This window comes from Nematolebias whitei, chromosome 5 (assembly GCF_014905685.2).
Source record: "Nematolebias whitei isolate Nwh7 chromosome 5, NemWhi1, whole genome shotgun sequence".
NCBI classification, from domain to species: Eukaryota; Metazoa; Chordata; class Actinopteri; order Cyprinodontiformes; family Rivulidae; genus Nematolebias; species Nematolebias whitei.
This window is the reverse complement of record NC_056502.1, coordinates 15,305,485-15,327,058: the sequence shown is the minus strand read 5'-3', so window position 1 is coordinate 15,327,058 and position 21,574 is coordinate 15,305,485. Positions and strand designations below refer to the sequence as shown.

At 39.1% G+C, this 21,574-nt stretch overlaps 2 protein-coding genes across 2 annotated transcripts; one reads left to right on the top strand and one right to left on the bottom strand.

Annotated features, from left to right (window-relative positions):
• Positions 1-303: 303 nt before the first annotated feature.
• arhgef5 (Rho guanine nucleotide exchange factor (GEF) 5) lies at positions 304-16,955 on the bottom strand. Its single transcript, XM_037676610.1, has 15 exons — positions 16,484-16,955; positions 12,549-16,094; positions 11,867-11,975; positions 11,619-11,668; positions 10,510-10,880; positions 8,590-8,750; positions 8,328-8,480; positions 8,106-8,235; positions 7,957-8,031; positions 7,778-7,867; positions 6,405-6,433; positions 5,951-6,094; positions 2,238-2,308; positions 1,181-1,285; positions 304-1,033 (listed from the first exon to the last, which is right to left on the bottom strand). The coding sequence occupies exons 2-15, from the start codon at positions 16,072-16,074 to the stop codon at positions 891-893; spliced, it is 5,157 nt and encodes a 1,718-aa protein (XP_037532538.1). The 5' UTR covers positions 16,075-16,094; positions 16,484-16,955; the 3' UTR covers positions 304-890.
• A 1,910-nt stretch (positions 16,956-18,865) lies between these two features.
• Positions 18,866-21,061, top strand: m6pr (mannose-6-phosphate receptor (cation dependent)). Its single transcript, XM_037676609.1, has 4 exons — positions 18,866-19,195; positions 20,025-20,197; positions 20,581-20,744; positions 20,916-21,061. The coding sequence occupies exons 1-4, from the start codon at positions 19,190-19,192 to the stop codon at positions 21,059-21,061; spliced, it is 489 nt and encodes a 162-aa protein (XP_037532537.1). The 5' UTR covers positions 18,866-19,189.
• The last annotated feature ends 513 nt before the right edge of the window (positions 21,062-21,574 follow it).

Sequence of the window (21,574 nt, the reverse complement as noted above, 5' to 3'; positions counted from 1 at the left end):
GATAAGCCTATTAGAATGATATACCGAATAACTTCTCTACGCTTATTGGACGAATAGTGCGGTTGTTTTGGCCTTTTTCACCTTATTTGGCAGAACATGAATCCAGGGGCGGAGCTTGGAAATTTTAGTGCTCGCATGATACGTGCAAGATGCTTTTTTTTCTGAATTATCGGAACTGTTTATTCTGTTCTGTACACAGCTCCTGTGAAAACAGTCCAAACATGCTCTAGCTTTTTTCATCGGTTTACTTGATACCTGTTCGTAAACTGGCCTTAATATCCACACATGTACAAGAACCAAGTGTTTTGATTCCATCAATGTGACTTTATTGAAATGTCTTTCTTATATGAAGCTCTGTACATCACTAAATTCTCTCAAAGACATTGCATATACATGTTATCTTTTATGCATGCAGGGCTCCGACAAGCAATTTCCCAAACATTTTTGCATCATAGTCTTTAGTCATTATGCACACAAAATAATGGTTTTCCAAAAATAGTATTCCTTGTAGGAAAGCAACTCCCTTACCTTTTTTTTCTTTTAAAACACAGATCTATCAATGCACTTTAAGAACACTGATTTACAGAAAATGTTTGCGACGTACCTGACATTGTAATGAAAGAAATAACTGGGAATGGCTCTCATACCAACCTGTGCACTGTCCAGCATGAAAACGTTTCTCAGAATGAAACCAGCGAAACACAAATCTACACTTGTATCCATTTTTGTAGTTTGTTGTTGTTGGTTTAGCTGCTGCATTTGTGCACACTTTATTAACAAAAGTGAATATCCACAGTCCGGTATGCAGCAACCAGAAGCGCGTAGCAGATAAACTACAGTGTGATGCATTCAGGACATCCCTCTGTTTACTCCTGAAGTCAGCAGTCAGCTCAGACAGCAGCTGTAGCCGTCGTCAACTTGTAGGCATCTGACAGGTTGTGTTTTCTGGCTTTGGGGTTGGTAATGACCTCCAAATGGGACTTGGGCACCCATCCGCGATGTAGATCTGACAGTTTGGTTCCCTCTACCCAATCTAGAAATAGAGGAGAATCCAACATGAAGGAAAGGAGCACTTCATTTAAACTAACGTACAAATCGGTGCTGTTTTATAATGAAACTGTGTGAGTGATGCTGCTTTTTCTGCAAGCGGGTTATATATTTCAGTATGTGATGGACTTACTGTCACTGGAGTCCTGGTGCACCAAGATAACGTCAGCTTTTTCTAAAGACAGCTCATCAGGCTGCTGAGCAATATAAGCTCGGATACACTGCATCTGGGCTAAATCTGGATAGAAGAGAGGGAAAGGTGACATTTGAGAGGCAAATTGGTCCAGAGCTACTCTGGATAAGTCAAGAATGCTCATGAGAAAAAAACATTGAGTCTACTCAAACGTGTATTTTTATCAGTATTGCAAATCTAGACTTATAAACTTCATAAACAGGCCTTTATTCACTTCTCCCAGAAACCTTTAAGAGCTGCTTGAGTTTTTATTTTCTATCACCCCACAATAATACGCATGATTTCCACCAGCCTAACGTTCTATTTTAATAATCAAAGCAAATCCTGTTTTAGCAGTTATTAACAGAAAAAAAACCCTTAGTGTTAATAACTATTACTACATAATTACTAAATTGTTACACTAAACCCAAAACTTTATTTTCTGTCGCCAGAAACAGCAGAGATGATGGAGCTTTAGAAATCCTCATTCTAGAGTTTTCCTTCACAGGTTTGACAGAACGTCGACTGAAAGTCATGAAGATTTTAAGGGATCTTAGCTGTTTGGCTGTAAACACTTCGAGGTCACGACCTGCATGAATTTGACAATGTAAAATCTGGTTTTCGACCTCTCACTGGCTAATGGCATGTTTGTCAGTAAACTAGATCATCATATTTCACAACCAACAGGAGCAAGCTGAGTTGTGGCCTATAATTCTGCATTAATGTTCAAACACTTCAGCCCGTTGTGTGTTCAAAATATGGGCTGAACATTGTTTTTGTATCGTTATCTCTTCATGTCACCCGTACACACATGCTTATTTTGATTGGAGAAGTGTGAAAAAGAAAAACGGCTGTCAAAAGATAAAAATGACAGAAAATATTTCACATCAGAAATCAAACTCATATTTTGTGTTGGTGAAATATATATATGAGCATGATTCATATACTCTTCACAATTTGTGACTGAGAACTTTGACAACTCCTTGTTGGATCATCTAGACCAAATTTAATTTTATACCTTCTGCAGCAGAAAAATCTAGTTCTGGATGGGGCCTGGAGATGGCTGATATCCAGCGTAGCTTATCACTCCTGCAGGGAAAACGTTAAAGAAAGGAGTTTATTATCCAACTTTTGTGATGGGCCACTGACACATCCTTTCCAAAAGTCAACGAACAGATAGAAAACACACACAGAACTTCAAAATAAGATTCCTAGATCTTATTTATATCTATTTTTATGGCTCAGACAAAACAAAAAGTTGTTTTATCTAAACTTTACTAAAACACAGAAAGCTTTTTTTTTTTTCCATTCAACCTTTATTTATACAGGTTAGTCTCAGTGAGTCACGAGAACTCATTTACAAGAGAGACCTGTTTTTGCATACTGCCTGGAAATTGTCTCAAATAGTCTCATTAAATTTAACTTTTTGACTCAAAATATGATTTTAACAACTTTAAACACTCATGGTGTGATGCATGTATTTCTCTATTTTGAAAAGACATTATTTTAAGGCAAACATTTAAAACTAAACTCCTCATTCTATACAGAAGGGGGCAGTTTACTGAAACTGTTGAAATAAAAAACTTGAGGATTTTTCTCTTTAATCCTGACTCAGTGTTTTCTGACTTTGACCCGTTACTGTTAGGATGATGCCAGTAAGTGTGAAGCCAACCAACTCAAACTTTTCTGTATTCCTACGTCATTATTTTGCTCCAATAGAAAACATTTAGGTTTGGAATACGTCTATTTTAGTGTCACAGGTAAAATTGTTTTAATTTCTTTACATTTTTATTAACCTTTATTTAACCAGGCAAATCCCATTGAGATCACAGATCTCTTTTGCAAGGAGGCCTGGGCCTGAAGGCAGACTAACATGCATGTTTTTGGTCTGTGGGAGGAAATTGAAGTACCCGGAGAAAACCCACACAACATGAGAAGAACATGCAAACTCCACATAGGTCCAACCGGGGATTGAACCCAGAACCTTCTTGCTGTGAGGCAACAGTGCCAACCAACCACTGAGCCATCATGTTGCCATTTTATTTTCAACTTTAGGAGAATTGCACTATTATTATTTTACAATGTGGTTTGTATTCCTTAAACAAATGTAGCACTTTGTAGCAAGAAAAACTTCCTTATGTGGACAATTAAGTGAATCTGATTTGAGACAACAGATTTGGCAGATTCTGTCTGTTTGCTAAAATTATTCAGTTCAGTGGAAAAACTTCAAGTTACGTGTGGCTTCATGATTTTACCTAGTGAAAAATATTTCCTATTTGAATGGCTGTTTTACGTTCTGAAATTTATTGTTTAAAGTAATAGCTCAGATCTTTTTAAGTGGGTTTCCGTGAAAAGTTTATTAACCGTTAAAGTCTTACCAGTTTTAGATAGCTTTTTGAATGACCTCAGTTTGAAGGAATAAGACTCCAATTTCAAAACCACAATATTGAGATTGTTATTACTGGTTGTTTACACAGAATTTGGAGATTAACTGCAAGCTCAAAGAGTGACAGCAGCAAGTAGCTGTAGCACTTCCAGCAAGAACACCACTTCTTTTTCTGCAGAAAGTAGCTTTTGCATTAAAAACAATACAATTTCTGAGATTAGGGTTGTTTTAAAACAATAGAAATCCGTTTTGGTCTCAGCCTCCTTCAGACTAGCCATTAGCTCGTTAATCCAGTCAGAATGAAACTCCAAACTGAGGTAATTCAAAGAGCTATCTACATCAGGTAAGCTATTATTGTTCATAATTTTTCTAAAAAACATCAATTCAAATATCCTAACTGTTTGATAATGATTTTTGTCACTTTAGTATTTACTTATTTGCAGGATCATGTCAGCATAAATGTGACCCATTCTGGCAAAACGAGCTGGAATGAGCTCAGGCTGCTGTGCAAAAAGGTGAAAATACTGATTTTTATCCTAACTGAGATTTGTGTTAAAAAAAAAAAAAAAAAAAAAGTCTAATCTAGTGATCTCAGTAACAAAAATAGCAAATAATCTTTTTAATCTACCTCTAGATGAAAGGTTGCTAACATGAATGTCTTTGGAAATTATCCTTTTAATTCTACTCTTTAATTCCTTTCAAATTGACCATTCTTCTTTGGCATCTGCAATAGTGCAGGGAAATCCTTTCGTTTAAAGTTTGGCATCATTGTGAAGCTCAGAGATTCTTTTTTTAAAATACACAGCTAGAATTCCCATGGCATCACTCCAGACCAATAAAAAAGATGTTTTCAAACCCACGCTCTGTTAAACAAAATTAGTTTATTGCCAGACCATGTGATAAGTCACCAAATTCCAACCAACTATGTATCATTTTGAAGTTTTAGAGATGGACATTTGATTAAATTAATATTAACTCAATATTGAAAAAACCCTCAGTGTGACTCATTTTGTCAGCAGTGATGACAAAAACTGATTTTGTTACTTTGAGTCATTTAATTGTTTGAGTAAAAACAGTGTAAATAATAATAATAGTGTAAATATATATATAGTGTAAGTAATATATTAAATATAAATGTAAAACTGTGTTTTTTGAGTTGTTAATGCAAAGACGGCATCTTCCACATCTTATATTTTCTTTTAAATATGCTCAAACGTAGTGGATTAGGTATGAACAAGCTTTTCTTCAGCAACTGGCTTTAAAATAAAAAAGGGGGATTTTTTTGTGATCTCACATACTAGCCCAGTCCAGTGAGTCCAAGCATACTTAGCTTTTTTTAAAAGAATATTTCAGCAGGTAAATATGCAGTTTTTTGCAAAAACACCAAAGAGCTCTGAAACAACAGAACTCAAAACAGAAAAACAGCCATTCGCAGACAGACAGACAGATGTCACCTACTAGTTTCTAAACCTAGACCAAAAAGTAAGGAAATTTGTGTTAGGTTGATTATTTCTGTATGGCTGTAACAATACTTCTTGGCAATAAATCTGATACTGTTGGAAACTCCATATAACTCATTAAATGATGTCACCTTTATTTGTTCAAAATGCGTTTTTGGATTGAGCAGCAGAGCTGAGTATGTAGGTTGTACCTATAAAAACCAAATCCTCTCTGTCTAACAGCTTTACTCTATTTTGAGCTACTGGTACCTATGTGCTGACAATAAGGTGTCCGATTGTCAGCACCTGTGATCAACCAGTGGTAATCCCACATCTCCACAGTCTGGAACTAAACTCTATACTCCATGATGACAACACTCATCCCCACAGAATGAGGTTTAACTAGCTTTATCTTTATCTTTATCTTACTAGCTCAATAATTTGGGAGTGGAAAGGATGCCTACAGTTCTGAACTCAACGCTGTTGAACACCTGTGGGATCAACGTGGGCATGTTGTTGGTACCAGAGTGACCACTACAACCACACAGGCTAAACTGGATGCTGGATGCTATCCCACAGAAGTATGTGATCAAGCTAGGGAGCTCTACGAGGAGGAGGTGCCAGGCTGTTCTGGCTGTGTATGGTTCTTCCACATGCTACTGAGGCCTCTGCTTATTAAGTGATTAAATTGTCAAATTGTTTCTTAAAACTTCAAACATCCAATCCAATAAACAACACCAAACAAGAGTCAGTAGCAGATAAGCTGTTTGGCATTGACAGAGAAAATAAGACTTTTTTTTAATTTGTGCAACTCATATTCAGCTATTCTGCTCCACCCACAAATGCATTTTCCAAACAAATGTTTGTTTTCTGATTTTATATGTTCCTCGTGTCCAAGTCTCTTACTGTGAATCGGTTCTTAGAAGCAGGGACTCGTTGGTCCAGTGCAACCGGAAAACGTTCTTCTGTAGGGAGAGAAGTTTAACGCGGAAGTTCTCCGCACGCAGGTCTTTCACAGGACTGTGGTCGACCACCGTGAACCTCCCCCCTCTGCAAACAGCAGACAGCATAAACACAGATGACGAGCGGGACAGCGGAAGGAAAAGCTGTGATAAGACTAAAGAGATGATGCCAAAAGACAGCAGATAATAGGAGCACAGGATGCAACAGATGGTAATGAGAGAGGAGCTGGCTAGCTGCAGATGGATTATAATGGAATTACAAAGTAACATGTTTGGTTACTCACTCTTTATGTACAGAGATTAGCAAGTAGTCATTGAAGAGATGCAAGTAAATATTTCTCTCTGTGTCTTTTAGAGAAAAATCCAACAGCTGAGTCACTGGACCTTCACGCACCAACCTCCGAGACTGACTGACAAGAGGAAGAGTCTGAAATTTAACCAGAACACACATTATTAGTTATGTCCTATTAGACTGTCACCACTGAAAAATATTGAAATTAAACCAGCATTTCTTGGATAAATGCTCATCACCTGCTATCCTGGACGTCAAAAACACAGAGAAAGATCTTGAGTGGTCTGTTAGTGCTTTGAGTATGTGTGTGTAAATTTGACCAGATTTTACTTCAGTATCTGTAGAACTGACAAAGTTTATAGCCACGTTGGCTAAAATTAGCTGTGGAGGCTATTTTAAATTGAGTTGACTCCAAAAGATAATCATCTCAATGTACATCCAGTGCTTATTTTCCGATAAATTCATTAAAATCCACAGCCACGAGTTCACGAGATAATTTGCCAGTGTTGTATAAAGTACCTCAAAGTGATACTTAAGTGAAAGTACAAGTATCTTACCATAAAATTACTTTTGTAAAAGTTAAAGCCTCCTTTAAAATTATTACTTGAGTAAAAATCTTGAAGTATCTGACATTTAATGCACTTAAGTATCAAAAGTAAATTTCTCATATTAACTGTACTTAAAGTAAGAGTATTAAGTAAAAGTGAATGGTTAGAATTTCCAAAACAACATTTATTGGGTGCAATATCCAATGACAAAGTCTTGGAAAATTTGAACTGAGCAATGAAAGATTGCTCTTTAAAAAGTTTGATTCTAAAGAAATATATTCATTTCATTCAACTTTTATTAACCTTTATTAACAAAGTTGTTAGAAAGCCCACGTTGTTGTGTAGTTGGCTTGTTTACCGAGCTAGGTTCTGTTTGGTTATTATGGCTCGTTTATTTCTGAATTTAGTAGTTCTTATAATCTTGAATGCACCGTGGCTGTTCCAATGCTAGTGAACACACCGCTCTGTGTAAAGTGCAGAGCTCAGTTGGAGGTTTTTTATTTTCTCTCCTGACACAGATGGAGCCTTGTTGTTCAAGCTTGTTTGTGCTTCACTGGTTTACTGCTGTGTGTAAATACCAGAAGAAACACAGCAAATAAATCATCCTAGACAGGATATCTGTCTCCATGTTCTTTAATGGGAAGACTAGTGGCCCGACAACTTCACCTTGCTGCTCTAAAGCAGTTAATGTCCTGGAGAACACCAAACCTCTCCTTTTTAGCAGCTACTGTCATTTTCACACCTATCAGGAATTTACAGTGGCTCCACTATGAGTCAACAAAGACATACTGTAATGATTTGAAAACTTTTTAAAAGTTTTAAACGTTTTAAAACTAGTCTAACGTTCCAGGACAGAGAATAAATACATAAATATCAATCAGTCTATCAATCAATGCAACCATAATACCAATATTTCCTTTTTATTACTCACTCTGCACTCAAAGTCCACCTTAGAATTGAGAGTGACCAAAGACTCAATGTTTTTCATCTGAGAGATGCTGTCGTTACTGTCTTGAATCATCTAGAGAGAGAAACAAGAGGAGAAGAGGAGTTTTTCAGTACTGAATAATGATTTTCCATATACAGCATAAAAATAGAAAGTTACTGCACCTTGTCAAGAAGTTTTAACGCTTTGATGGCATTTGTTGCCTCCACTGTACCAGGAGTTGTTCTTTTCACAATATTCTGCAAAAGTCAAAGGTCTGTGTCAGGTAAAAATGCATAAAACTGAAAGGGTCTTTGAGGGTTTTAATACACACCTGGACCAGCAGCCTCATTCTTGTGATTCTTTGGAAGGGAAGCACAAGGAAGGAGCGAAGAGGAAGTCTCTGACAAACAGGACTCTTCTCTAACGCTTCCACAACCCGCTTGAACCCCGGATTCCCGTTCCTAAAAACAAACGCACAATAGTTTCCATTGGATCTAAAACTTAAAAGAAATCTCCTTCAATGGGAGGAAACTCAAAGACACAAACTGCTTACATGAGTTTTTGGTAGGTGGCGTCCTGATATGACTGGTTGGTGAGGTACGGCACATAAACTGTCCTGAAGCGTGGACACTGCTTAACAATGATGTCGCACACAGTAAAGTGCATGACGTCCGACTCCACTCGCTCCTCCAGTTTGGATAAAAATCTAAAAAAAGAAGAACGTTAACCTTCGTGATCTCACAGATATTTCGTTTTGCCACTAGATGTACACAGAGAATAACCTTTATGTCAATAACAGTTTTCAAGTTTCTGACCTGCGGCTGATGGCTCGAACGTCGGACAGGCGGGAGAACAGCCACTTTTTATCCTGAGTGGTCAGCAGCGTATCGAGATCTTTGGACTTGACGAAATGATCAACAACTATGTCCAAACTCCGGCAATAGGATGCTTCAGACGTCACAACCTCAAATCTCACCTTGCAGACAAAATCAGAGAAAGGATGAAAGTGGAACCAAATGAAAACATGTAATTGACACCCAACGAGCAAAAAGTTGTCAGTTGTGATTTCACAACACGTGAAAAATCTTCCACTGTGACTCATGTTTCTTGTGAAGTTTACAGAGAAATGTACATCATTGTTCAACAGAACAGTTGGCTGGAAACACTTTCAATGAAAACTGGATTAGAAGTAGCGTTAATCTGTGATGTGACAAAGCTGTATCATATGCGAGATTTTAATGTGTCAACAAGTTAATAGCAATGAGCAAGAACAAGGAAACAATTCCTAAAATAAAAAAGCAAAAGTTACACTTTCTGCAAGAGAAAACAAGGCATTTCAGAGTGAAGCTCATGGGGCAATAAATTACAATCGTTAATTTGAATTGCCCTCAGGATTATTTTGAACTTCGCTGTGCCAGGTATGCAATCTGAGAAACTTTCCAGAGATGAAAGTGCAAATCACTTAGAATCCTAACAAGATTCATAACTAAATCAAGTTTAGATTACTTCACACCAAAACAAGGAAGTAAATGCTTTGGGAAAAGCAAAGATAATCAGCATGCAAGTCATTGCCAACAAAATGCGTTGAAACAAGTTCAGACTCCATCCATTATCTGCCGCTTGTTTCGGAGCTGTGTCACAGGGGCAGCAGATTGAGAAGGGAGGTCCAGACATCTCTTTCCACACCCAGCTCTTCCATCTTTTCTGGAAGGACTCTAAGGCATTCTCTTGTCAGCAGATAGACATAGTCCTTCCACTGTGTACTGGGTCTTGCCTCAGGGTCTCCTCTCAGTCCAACATGCTCAGAAAACCTCTATAGGGAGGTGTCCAGGAGCATCCTTACAAGATGCCTGAACCACCTAAACTGGCTCCTCTCGATATGGAGGATCATCGCCTCAGCTTCAAGTCTCTACCAGTTAACTGAACTTCTCACCCTACCTCTAAGTGAGAGTCCAACTACCCTGCAGAGAAAATTCATTTTGACGGCCTATATCTGAGATCTCGTTATCTTTCAGACACTATCCAGAGTTTGTGGCTGTAGATGAGAGTAGGAACATAAACCAACTGGTAAACAGAGAGTTTCGCTTTACAACTAAGCTTCCTCCTTACCAGAACAGACCAGCACAGTGTCTGCAATACTGCAGAAGCTGAACCAATCCATTTATCAATCTCGTGCTCCATTCTTCCCACACTCGTGAACAAAACCCAGAGATATTTGAATGCCTCCACTTGATGCAGCACCTCACCCAAAACCCAGAGAGGGCAATCCACCCTTTTCCGACTGAGGACCATGGCCTCAGGTTTGGCGGTGATGATCTTCATCCCACCCACTTCACATTCGGCTGTGAACTAAACACTCCACTGAGATCTCCAGCTCTCAGTGGAGAGCTGGAAATCATGGACGAGGACGACAACAGGACCACATAATCTACAAATAAAGATGGAATCCTGAGGTCATCAAACCTGACTCCTTCTGCCCCCTGGCTGCACCGAGAAAACCTGTCCATAAAAGCTATGAATGGAATCAGTGACAACAGGCAGTCCTGGCAAAGTCCAACTCCCATCCTGAAGGAGTCCAACTGACTGCCAGCATTGTGAACCAAACTCTAGTACCATTTCTTTAGGGATTGAATGGGATGGTCATTTCAGTCTTATTCATTAAAAAATCTGAAGAGCTTGGGAGTGCTACATGAGGAGTCTTTGCCCATCAAATATATACGATGTAAGACATTTACCTCCTGTAGTCGTCTTTGATCCTCTGTGAGCATCTCCAGCTCAGGGTCATTCCTGACTTCCGGCAATTCCCGCCACAGAACGGAATACTGTGTGAGTGAGATGGACAAACGTGGAGAGGGCGGCCTGTGCTCAGTCCTGGGGATGTCTGGGAGAGGCAAATTTTTGGCACTTGTGACAGAGCCGGCATGAGTCAAGGAGCACAACTGTGGGACTGGAGGTATGGGAGGAAGAGGTCTGCGGGCAGGGGGAGGTGAGGGCATGGGGGACAGGTTAGGGTCTTCACCCACTGAGAGAACATCGGAGCGAAACTGACGCAGAATCTCAATGTTCTGTGCCGCCTCGTTGTACTGCTGGTAGAGCAGCGCTGCATCTGGGGGAGAGAAGAAGAGAGACAAACGAGTCAAGAAAGAATAAATTCTCTAAATGGACAGGAAGCAAAAGAAGTAAAACAAGTGGAGACAGAAAAGTGTTTTTCACGAGTCGCTTTTAGCATTTTAAACAGTTCTTATACACACACTGATCGGAATGTAAAATCACAGCCGCAGCTGTTTTCCTGACAAGTTCATAAAAAAATGACTGCTTGCAGAAACCTGTCTGTGACTAGCACAAACACACTCACACAGATCAAGCACCAACACACTCCTTTCCCATTTCTCGTAACAGCCAAGTGCAGCAGTAGTAAAGAGAACGGCTACCATTTCAATTTGTTTAACACATTATTTTTAAATGGTGTGAGCCAGAAGTAAACGAATATAGATTTGCTCTCTTTTGTGTATGACACTGAAGTTTTGAACCCAGCATTAGGTGATTAAGAGATAAACAGTCACTGAGCTTGTATTTACACAGAAATATGACTCACACACACTTTGAGGGGAAACGCTCAAGCCTGTCACGCTTTTCCCTGCTGCTCTCAGCTCGTATATCGTCATGTCGCCTCAACTGGTCTATTACTCTTCAGATTTACGTTAAGACATCACTGTCACTGACGCTAACAAAACTTAAAAAAAATATATATTTCACAACAAGGCAGCAATGAAGATACGTATATAACATATCAGATGATTATTTTTGGCGCTTAAACACGAATAAATAAAAACGAGAAACTTACTGAGAAAACTTGAATTCCCCTGGAGTCTTGCCATTTTGTCGAAAGCATTCCTGCCAAAAAAAGAACAAGAAAAACATAACTGTGGAGTTCATAAAAAAAAAACCCTCTAAAGCTCATTTAGTATAACTGCAAAAACATCAGATTTTAGGAGACTGTTTAGTACCCGCACTATTGCTCCTCTAAAAATTAAACTTCGACTGGTTTCAATAGGAGTATTTAAAAATGTGCACAATTTTTATTTTACTCACCTTAGGTTCACCTCTCCCAAGCTTTTACTGTGAACGTCATCTGAAATAAAAATGTAGCTATTTGTAGTGACGCTACAAAACATCATCTTGAACGTGTAAGAAATAAAAGCTACAACATATATACATTAACTACATAATAAATTAGTTCAGTAAATTAAATGCCCCGCCACTATAAGTTACAGAAAAGAAATGATTGTTTCCAGAACCTATGCTTTAACAGTCTGTCTGAAAAGAGGATTAACATCTGCACGTTATAGTCACACCTTGGATTTTCCCTTTCTTGCTCCGCCTTTGCTAATTTCCACCATGAAATGTAATCACAACATTGTGACACCGTTTCCAGTTTAGATGATTCACTTTGTGTCGATTGGTGCAAAGATAACCGAGAGTGGTAGATAACTAAGTACTTTTTTTTTTTTTTATCTTTGAGTGGTGTAAATCTATAGGTATTAAATGTTCCTGAGATTAGAAAACAGAAGAAAGAAAAAGAAGAATGTGATTTTAAAGTGTTATTTGTTGATTTTGATTGTTGTAAGCACGCAGTCTTGTTTGAAGGTAAACTGCAATGCTTACAGACAACAAAAAGAGACGGAGGTAAAAATCAAGAGGTGGTTCTGCAGATTTCGGAAACGGTTAATGAATTTGATCAAATCCCAGTGTTGTCTTAGTTTTCTGTCTTTACCTGTTGGAGAGAATACTCTGGCTCTGCGATCCCTTCCAACACTTATTTCTTCTTCCACGTCTACATGGTCTTCGTCTCTTTGTTTATTGGTTTTACGGATCGCCCGCCTCCGTATGCGAACTTCAGGGCTCATATTCAGAAAACTGGAAGACTTTGTGACAGTCGCCGCTTTCAATTCAGCTCCTATCTCATCCTTTCTAACTTCCACCTCAGTTTCTTCTATAAATTTCTCCATCTCCGCTTCTGTATTCCCCTCTTCTGTCTGCCTGTCTTCTGCTCCTTCACTCATTTCGTCTTTAACCTCCTGGCTTCTACCCTCTTTAGGGAGAGTTACAAGATCAGGTTCTGAATCATAGTTAAGAACGGGGCAGCTTTTAGGCTTGTACAGTGTGTTGATCATTAAATACTCCTCCACCTCCTTTCCCTTGCTTTTTCCATTGTCTGTTTCTCTTAACTCTTTTATATCTGCTCTTTCTAACTGAGCCTGACCAGAGAGTTCAGTCTTTTGGTCCATAGTGTGATTTTCCTTCCCCTCGGTGTTTAAATGTGTGTCAGTATTAGTGTATGAAGGTGTTACAACATGTATAGCTGTGACGTGGCCTGCTTGAATGTTGGCTTGGGTCTGTCCCATACCTTTAAAGTCCACCTCCAGGTCTTCCTCCTCCAGTTCCGGGTCTGAATTCTGATCATCTCTTGTCAACGAAATAATCGGCAAATCAAAACTCCTTTGTGGATCAATGTCTTTTTCCTCATCATTCTTGATTTGTTTGGCCCCTTGATCTTGTTTTGGTTCATTCACCACCTGTTCATCAGAGTGTCCCAGGATCTCGCGCACCACACTTGTAGCCCATTTCAGGTGGGGGGCTTGGGAATGCCGCTTTGGCTCCTTGGACATGGTCCATGCCCCGCTCATTCTGATCCGAACTTCGTCCATCTCTTCTTGACTCATTGTTTCAATGTTCATGTCATCCAAGAAGGGTGGAATTCGCTCCAAACTGTCTCTAGAACGAGTATCAGCATGACTTTGTCGTCTTCCTTTATTATTTTCTCTCCAATGTACAAGGAGTTGTTCAGTTTTTGAGTCGCTTTTCATTTCTCTAAATCCTGTGCGCACGGGTTCCACTTTGCTCCTCATTTCCTCTTTAAGTTCAACATCTTGTAGCTCTTTGGATGCATTGTATCGAATGTCCCCTTCAGCTGTGTCTCCTGTTGAGAGTCCTTCCTTTATTGGAAAACTGTAGTCACTTTGCTTGTTGTTTCTGCTGGATGTCAGCTGCTGGGCATCCTGAGATTCATGTTTGGCCTCATCACTACTTTGATTAAGAGTTTCTGAATTTGGTTCGTCTATTTCCACTCCTCCCACTTCATCATCTTCTGACGATGACAGCTCAGTTGTTTCTGACCGGGAATGACTTTGCCCAGCAACAAAGAAGACATACTTTGGCTTCTTTTGACTCCCTTGTGCATCATCATTAACCACTTCCTCATTCCTTGTAGTAGATTCGTCCCGATCATCACCTTCAGAACCCATGGAACTATCAGGCGTTGGATCCTCATCTGAAGCACCAGCTTCACAGGAATTCTTATAGTCCTTAAACTCCTTTTGATAATTTTCTCTTTCTTCTTCCTCGTCTCCACCACTGGACAAAGTCACAACCATGTTCTCTCCTGACATAATTCTGTCTTGCTTCCAACTCCCATCATTTCCTCTTTCACTTCCAGATGGTGCCCAAGATTCACGCCCACCATCTTCGTCTGTGTCACTCTCCTCAGTGTTGTTGGTCATTATCTCTCCCTGTAGATCTCCCTGTCGCCGTTCCTCTATCTCTCCACAACTGTCAGACAGATGTTCCTTCCCTCCTCGCTCTGTCCAGATTTCACTCACCTCATCGTCTCCATCTACACTCACTCCCGCAGAGTCTCCGCTATACACATCTCTGCCACCATGCCTTCTTTTAGAATAGCTTTGCTCCAAGTTCCTCTCATCTGGTTCTGCTTTTTCTCGCCTCTTGGGTCTTCCCTTTTCTTCCATTGACTCCACGTTCATCTCCTCCCTTCTCCTCTCCCTTTTCTGCATTTGATAACTCTCACTGTTTTTATCTTCAGTTGTCTTGCCCCTCTGTGGCTCTAACCACATCCTTTTCTTCTCTGGCAAGCTATTTGTGGTTTCTCTTCTATCTCTTCCTTGTTTCTCACTTCTTATTTGTTGCTTCTGACTTCTGTCAGCTGCTGCCTTTGGTTCGCTGCATCTTTCTTTTATTCTTTCACCTTCAACAGCCTGTCTTGTCCTTCTTTCCCTTTCCCTATAAATGTCTCTGTCTTGTCTATATTTCTCAATGTCCCCATCACTGATCCGTTCTCTGCCTCTTTGGACTTGTGGAGGCGGCCTCTGAGCTGAATCATTCATGGATCTGTTGCTTTTGTCTGCCTGTTGTTCACATGTCTTCTTGTATCTTCTCTCATTTCTGTATTGATCATCCACTCTCCTATCATCAATTAATTTTCTTTCCATTCTCAATATTTCCTCTCTGTCCACCTGCCTTGCTGTTCTCATGAAAACCTCGTCAGATCTTTTCCGGTTGTCCTCTTCTCTCCTCCTGGATCTATCCATGTCTCTCTTTCTCTGCCCATCCTTATCCCTCTCTAGTGGCATTTTGCTGCTGTTTACCTCCTCATATTTGCTGAATTGACTTGATGCCTCTTCCCTCTCTCTGTCCTTCATTTGGTCTCTTCTCAGCTTACTCTCAAGGTCTCCTTCATTCCTGGCATCTTTCATCCTCTCTTTCCTCTGAGCCCTCTCCTTTCTTTCTGCGTACCTCTCTTTTTCTTGACCTCTATGAAGTGAATACATCTTGGCCTCATCCACATCAGCTCTCATCTTTTCTCTTTTTCTAGCTACTTCTTTATCTCTTGTGTCCCGTGAACCAGTAGTTTCACTTGTCCTCTCTTGAAGTTCAACTCCAGACATCTTACAGGTATATTGTTCACTCTTTACTGTTCTCTCGTCTTCAGGGTATCTTCTTCTAGGGTTTTGTCGCCCTTCTCTTTCCCTGTACATCTGTCTCTTTTTCTCCCAGCTATCTATTTGACCATCTCTCTGTCTCCTGTCTTCTTCCATCTCAGGAGGAGTACTTTGAGGACCTCTGTCAACTTGTTTCATTCTTGGAAATGTATCACCTTTCTTTCCCTTCTTTTTTATTCCTTGCTCAGTCTCTGTGTTCTCCACATTCGACAGCAGCCTACCATTTTGGCTCTTGTCATCTTCTCGCCTCCTTCCTCTTTCATCCGGCTCTCTTTTTCTTTCTCTGACCCAGAGATCAGAAGCTCTGTCTTTGTGTTGCTGCTGCTCCACCTCCCTCCTCCCGTTTTTATTTTGTTTGTTGACTCTTTCTTCTTCCAACGAAGCAATAGTTTTTGGCGATGGACTTGGGTCTCGAGAGTTTCGTCCTGAATGAAACTTGTAGTCAGGTACAGTTAGGCTAGACAACGTGTCAAAAATGGTAGAAATGGCCTTTTTGCTCCCCATGGTACCATAATTTGGTGAATCTAGAAGATGGTTAACACACGGGTTAGTTAAAAGGATCTAAATTCATAAAGCATCCAAGTGAAGACCAAATTCAACACAGTCGCTTTGTGCATAAAAATTAAGAGCTGCGCTGTTACTCTTTAAACTGCAGTTATATTTTGTTTGTACTTGTTTTTTCAATTTCTGTACATTTACTTTGAGTAAATCATGTTTAGTGTAAAGAAGTCAGGAGAAAAGGTGACACCCTCTTACTGTTCTGTAAGAATGCAGCACAAACCTGTAAAAATGCAAACCGTCTTACAGAAAGCAGAGGCCTGTGACACATAGGCAAGGCATGTAGCGTGCAAACAACTTCTTTAAACGTGCCTTCATCAGACACAACTTTCAGAATTATAATAATAAAACTCACCTGAACGTGTATCCAGAGGAGATACTGCTCTCCCCCTCTGTTTAAGCTCAGCTCAAAAGCATAGGATTGCACAACTTTTGACAATTCATTCTCTTTGTCTTGGCGTTATCCGAGTAGATTTCCTCTTGTTTTTCCTAATAAATCTCAACTGTCTTTTCTCTCTCTCTCTCTCTCAGTCGATCAACTCTTTTGAATAGTTCATGTTTATGCCTGAGTGCTCCTTGCTTTTTCCTCTTGCTGCCTCTCGCTGTCTTTCCCTAGCTCTCCTCCTTCCTCAAATTCCCAAACAAGTCTCGACAGATTGACACTTATCTTTCCCCTCCTCTTCGCCTCAACGTTTGTCTTCACATTTGTTGGCATTCCACAGGAAAGATCCCGCATAAAACAAGCAACAACAAAAAAAGACTTGTGAATGTGTCCACTTCTGCTGTCCCCTGTTACTGATCATAAGACTGAGAGGACACCCCCCCACACACCCCAAAACAAGTGCACAAATCTTCCCTCTCCTGTCCCACTCTTCTTTCACAAGATACAGGAAGTACACCTCCTGAGTGTGTCTCATGATTGGTGGACAAGGCATGGCCGGGTGTGTCTCCTCACATTTAGTCAAGGTAAGGGTTGAGATAACAAGGAAGTGTGTGTGGGGGGGAGGGGAGTAAGAAAAGTGAATTGTGAGACAGTCTGCACTTTGCAGGAAAGCCTTAAGGCCGTTAAAACGTCCCCAAATTCCCATGAGATGCCAAGAGGAAAGAAAGGGAAAGAAAACCGTTTTCTTAAAATAATAAATAAGCAAATACCCATATGAAACAATCACAGAGAGGAGGGCAGCATGCTTGAGTGGTAATGAATGATTTGTTTAAAAGCGACTACTTAACTTGATTGATTAAGTAAAACGATCTGCGTTGAAACATTTGAAGTGCAACAACCAAACTGCTGTTAGTGGACTAGGCAACTAGACCGAAATAGGATTTTTTTTTTTTTTTTTTTGGCTTTCATTTTCATTTATTGTTCTTAATGAACAGTTTTAGTTTATGATGAGTTTTTTTTTTTTTTTTTTTTAGAAAACATGTAATCAAGTGCATAACTTCTCAGCAATCAGTCCATGTGATAAAAATATTCAAAGTATGAAGTGCTGATTCATTTTTATTGCTATGTATGAAACTAGTTTATGATGCAGAGAGGTGTTTCTTGAACTTTGTACACACTATTCTAGATCAGTGAGGGACTTACTGATAGACTGGTCAATCTAATGTTCTGGGAAATGAGTGCATAAAGCAACACCTGTTTTAAAATAAATAGTAATTTTGACTTGAAGTTCACTGTCTTGCTTTACTGAGGGAACTTGTTTTTTTATATAACAGTATGTATAAACTGCATTGCCTACTAAATTGTAGGATTTATTTTTTTTGCTATAAAATATTGCAATCAATCAATATTTGCAGCAAAACACAAACAACCTCTCAATAAATTATTTTTTCTCTAACGTATGCCTTGTATTGTTTTTCAGGGTTAGGCAGCTACATGTTGTGACTAGAAAATTTCAGATAAATATGAAAATGTGAATCACTTCTCTTCTTTTTTTTTAAACTAATTGCTGTGAGACATGTTGGACTGGTTAACAGTGACAAAGTTTCCCTAAGTTTTACCAAACACAAAGTGCTCTCCAGGTTGAATACATCTCTAAAAGATATCAGTAATCTTGTCATTTTGTTTGCAAACTGGGTGCACAAGTAGAGTGGGACATTGTTTCAGGAGCACAGTCTTGATTAAAATCCAAACAGATTAAAGGTTGTTTTCTATTGGGACCATACTGATAAACTGGAGCAACAAAGGTACAACTTTGTCTAGAAAACAAGCTTTGTTGATAATGCATCTGCAAACAGCAGTGATACACCGATATCTACTTTCCATGGCCTGTAATGTGGATAAAATGTGTTTACTCTACTGGGTTTCTGACGTCATGTTGGCGAGGTTCACACTGAACTGTTTGCTCACGAGTTAATTTGATGTGATTTATAACAGGTCTCTCTTGTAAATGAGTCCTCGAGGCTCAATGGGATTAACCGGTCTAAATAAAGGTTGAATGAATACCAAATTGACTTAGTTGAACCAAAAGTATAAAGAAAAAAGTAATGAGTTAAGAACATATTTTGCTAAATAAATATGGTGGACATTACGGTGTCAACGTACTGATAAATACACTTTTACCAATTTTCTCGAGTTTTCCACGGCAGTGTGCCACAAAAAAGCACTAACAGCCATATCTATGCTAACCACGATGCTAACAGCCAGCCACCTGTAGATATTTCTGGTCACGTGACGCGGAAGTAAAATTCAAACGCCTCTGATTGGTCGAACTCCAGTTGGTCATATGCGCGTGCTTATGTTTGGTTTCACTTCCGCACTCCGCTCTTTCTGTAGCATGTTAGCATCTTAAGTAGTACTTTACACGCTTTTCAAGGAATCCTCTTAATGATCCGGAACAGCAAAACAAAAACGTTTCTCAATGTAAATTTCTATCGCCAACGCGGATAATTTGTTTCTGCGTAATAAAACTTCGGTTTTGATGCTCGTTAGCTAGTTAAGTCAACCAGGAAGCAACATTAGCTTCGTGTTAAGTCGGAGTCATCATCTGCAACTTCTGTCTTGATACAAACAGACACCTAGTTGGTGTTACAAAGAGACGCTTTTACAGTAAAAGAAGTCATGCAGGTAGGTGAACTGTAGTACTGGTGAACGTTGAAGTTTTCCAAGTGTTACTAATGATTTGACTCGTTGGAAAATTGTTTTTCTTGTGGAGAGAACCAGACAATATGTTAGAACAGACTGGTACAATAACTTAGATATCGTTCCCATCCACACGACTAGGAGTTATTTTTTTGTCTCTAAGCAATGGGACGTGTGGGTGTGTTTTTAATGGATTTATGTGTGTGTTCATTAAAGTAACAAAACTCGGGAGAGGTATTCTTTAAGATTTGTACCTATTTGATGTAGGAGTGGTCAGATCTTATACTGTATGTGAGATGAGAAGAATGTTTTTTGCAGAGTTTGTTGAGAAAAATATAAAGCATGCAATAAACACATTGATGCAAATATTAAGCAAACTTTAGTTGTCCTATAGACCAGAGTATACTCCGACAAACACTTCATAAAACACATTTTTGACCAAATTATTTATTATGTTGTATCTAGCCACAGTAATATATTTCTGTTATACCTTCCTGAAGAAGAAAAGGACAAATTGAAGTTCCTTGTTTGATAGTCAGCTGTAAACCCTTGCACTGTTCAGTTTTACACGCTAAGGAACAATATAGATTGTTAAGGTTACTTGTTCAGATGTTGAAAACATTTTCCTTAAAAATACTTTTTTTTTAATGATCCAAACACATGTCAAATCCTTCACCAGTTGTCTCCTGATTTTCTTTTATCTGGGTTTAAAACAACTATTGTTGGGAATGTTAACATCAATATGTTGTAATTATGTTAAAATAAAATTGTATTTGTGATGTGATTACGTCTCACCCCTTTACGTTTATTCCAGCTGTTCAGCGTTCCCAGACGAGGTTACATCTGGCTGCAGACCTTTACAGTTCTGCTGGTTCTGTGCAAGAGTGGCGTGTTTGCCGGTAACGCCACCAAGGCTTGCAAACTGGCCTCGGATAACATCTCGGAAAAGAAAGTCCTTGAACGCCTCGAGCCTCTTGCCAACAATGTGTAAGAGATTTCATAGTTTTGTACCATCCTGCTCCAAGGCCATATCATTATAATAAAATAAATATAAACTTTATTGTCATTCAAAATTGTACAGTGCACCATGTAAATTGAACGAAATTTCATTTGATTTCTCCGCAGCAGTGTAGGAGTACATAACTTACATGCATTTTATAGACTTTGGTGTTTAGAGCAGAAGATGCAGTTCTTGTGCAGATACAACAAGGAATGTGTAAATGTTAGCGAATGTTCTTATATGCACCTAGATTATTTCGTGAATGTAACCAAACCATGACAAATTAATTTTACTTACATGCTATTAAGTGTTTTTCTATCTCTTCTGTCTCGTGTTAAACGTTAACTGGAATTTATCCTCATGTTGACAGCTTTAAGGCCAACGTGACGGAAGGAAAAGACAGTTACACATACGTGTTCCAGTTGTGTGGAGATGCAGGGGGTGTTCAAAATGCTGGAGTTATTCAAGTGAACAACAACGACAAAAAGAAAACGGTGATTGGCTTGTACAACACAACGCAGGCCATTGGAGGCAGTGAGTCCCTTTTAAACCAAATTATTTGTTTTCTTTTTAGCCTCAGTGTATTCAGTCAGCTGTTTTTAGGAGAGATCTTGGATTGCATTATACGTATAGACATCGTGACTGTTTGAAGTTTGTAACTGTAATTGATCTTGAATTCTTTTTTCCACATTTTTCTTCTTTCAGGTGACTGGGTGATGCTGATCTACGGCGGCGGTGAGAAGTATGACAGTCACTGTAACGGGGAAAAGAGGAGAGCTATTATCATGATTTCCTGCAACAAGAACATAGTCATGGTAAAACACGATTTTCACCTCACTGGAATTGTGTGAAAAGAAACTGGAAATTTGAAAGGCCAAAGTTTACACGGTGACATGTTGATTCAGGTCTGTGAAGATGAAATTAAATCCAGATTACCTCTCTTAGTCAAGTGGGTCTTAAATATATATACCTTATATAGTTTAGATCTTTTGAAGCAGGGCTCTTTGGAAAGCTTATAAAAATTAATATCTTGCCTGTTGTAGATAGCTCTTTGAACAGCCTTGCTGTGGAAAAACAGTTTAATTCAGACCATATTAATGAGCTAATATCATTTTAAGCAAGGCCAAGATCAGCAGCTGTCTTAAAGCAACTCCTGCCTTAAAAATGAATCATAGGCGTTTATGCAAATTGGTTTATAATTCTTGACGCTACCAACAGGAGGATATCTTGATGCTGCTCAATCATCCAGGTAAACAAATCTAAAAAGTTAAGTTAGGTCCTCAGGATGGATTTAAAAAAGATTGTTGAAGCATTTCATCTTTTATCCAAAAGACTTTGTTAGTCTGAGGAGCTGCAGTAAACTC

Coding starts and splice junctions, on each gene's coding strand:
- m6pr (XM_037676609.1), top strand. Junction 20,198..20,580: donor GAGCCTCTTGCCAACAATGT/GTAAGAGATTTC, acceptor TCATGTTGACAG/CTTTAAGGCCAACGTGACGG. Junction 20,745..20,915: donor AACGCAGGCCATTGGAGGCA/GTGAGTCCCTTT, acceptor TTCTTCTTTCAG/GTGACTGGGTGATGCTGATC.
- arhgef5 (XM_037676610.1), bottom strand. CDS start 16,074: ATGGGGAGCAAAAAGGCCATTTCTACCATTTTTGACACGTTGTCTAGC. Junction 10,881..11,618: donor GGGGAATTCAAGTTTTCTCA/GTAAGTTTCTCG, acceptor TCTCTCCCCCAG/ATGCAGCGCTGCTCTACCAG. Junction 7,868..7,956: donor CGTTAAAACTTCTTGACAAG/GTGCAGTAACTT, acceptor TTCTCTCTCTAG/ATGATTCAAGACAGTAACGA.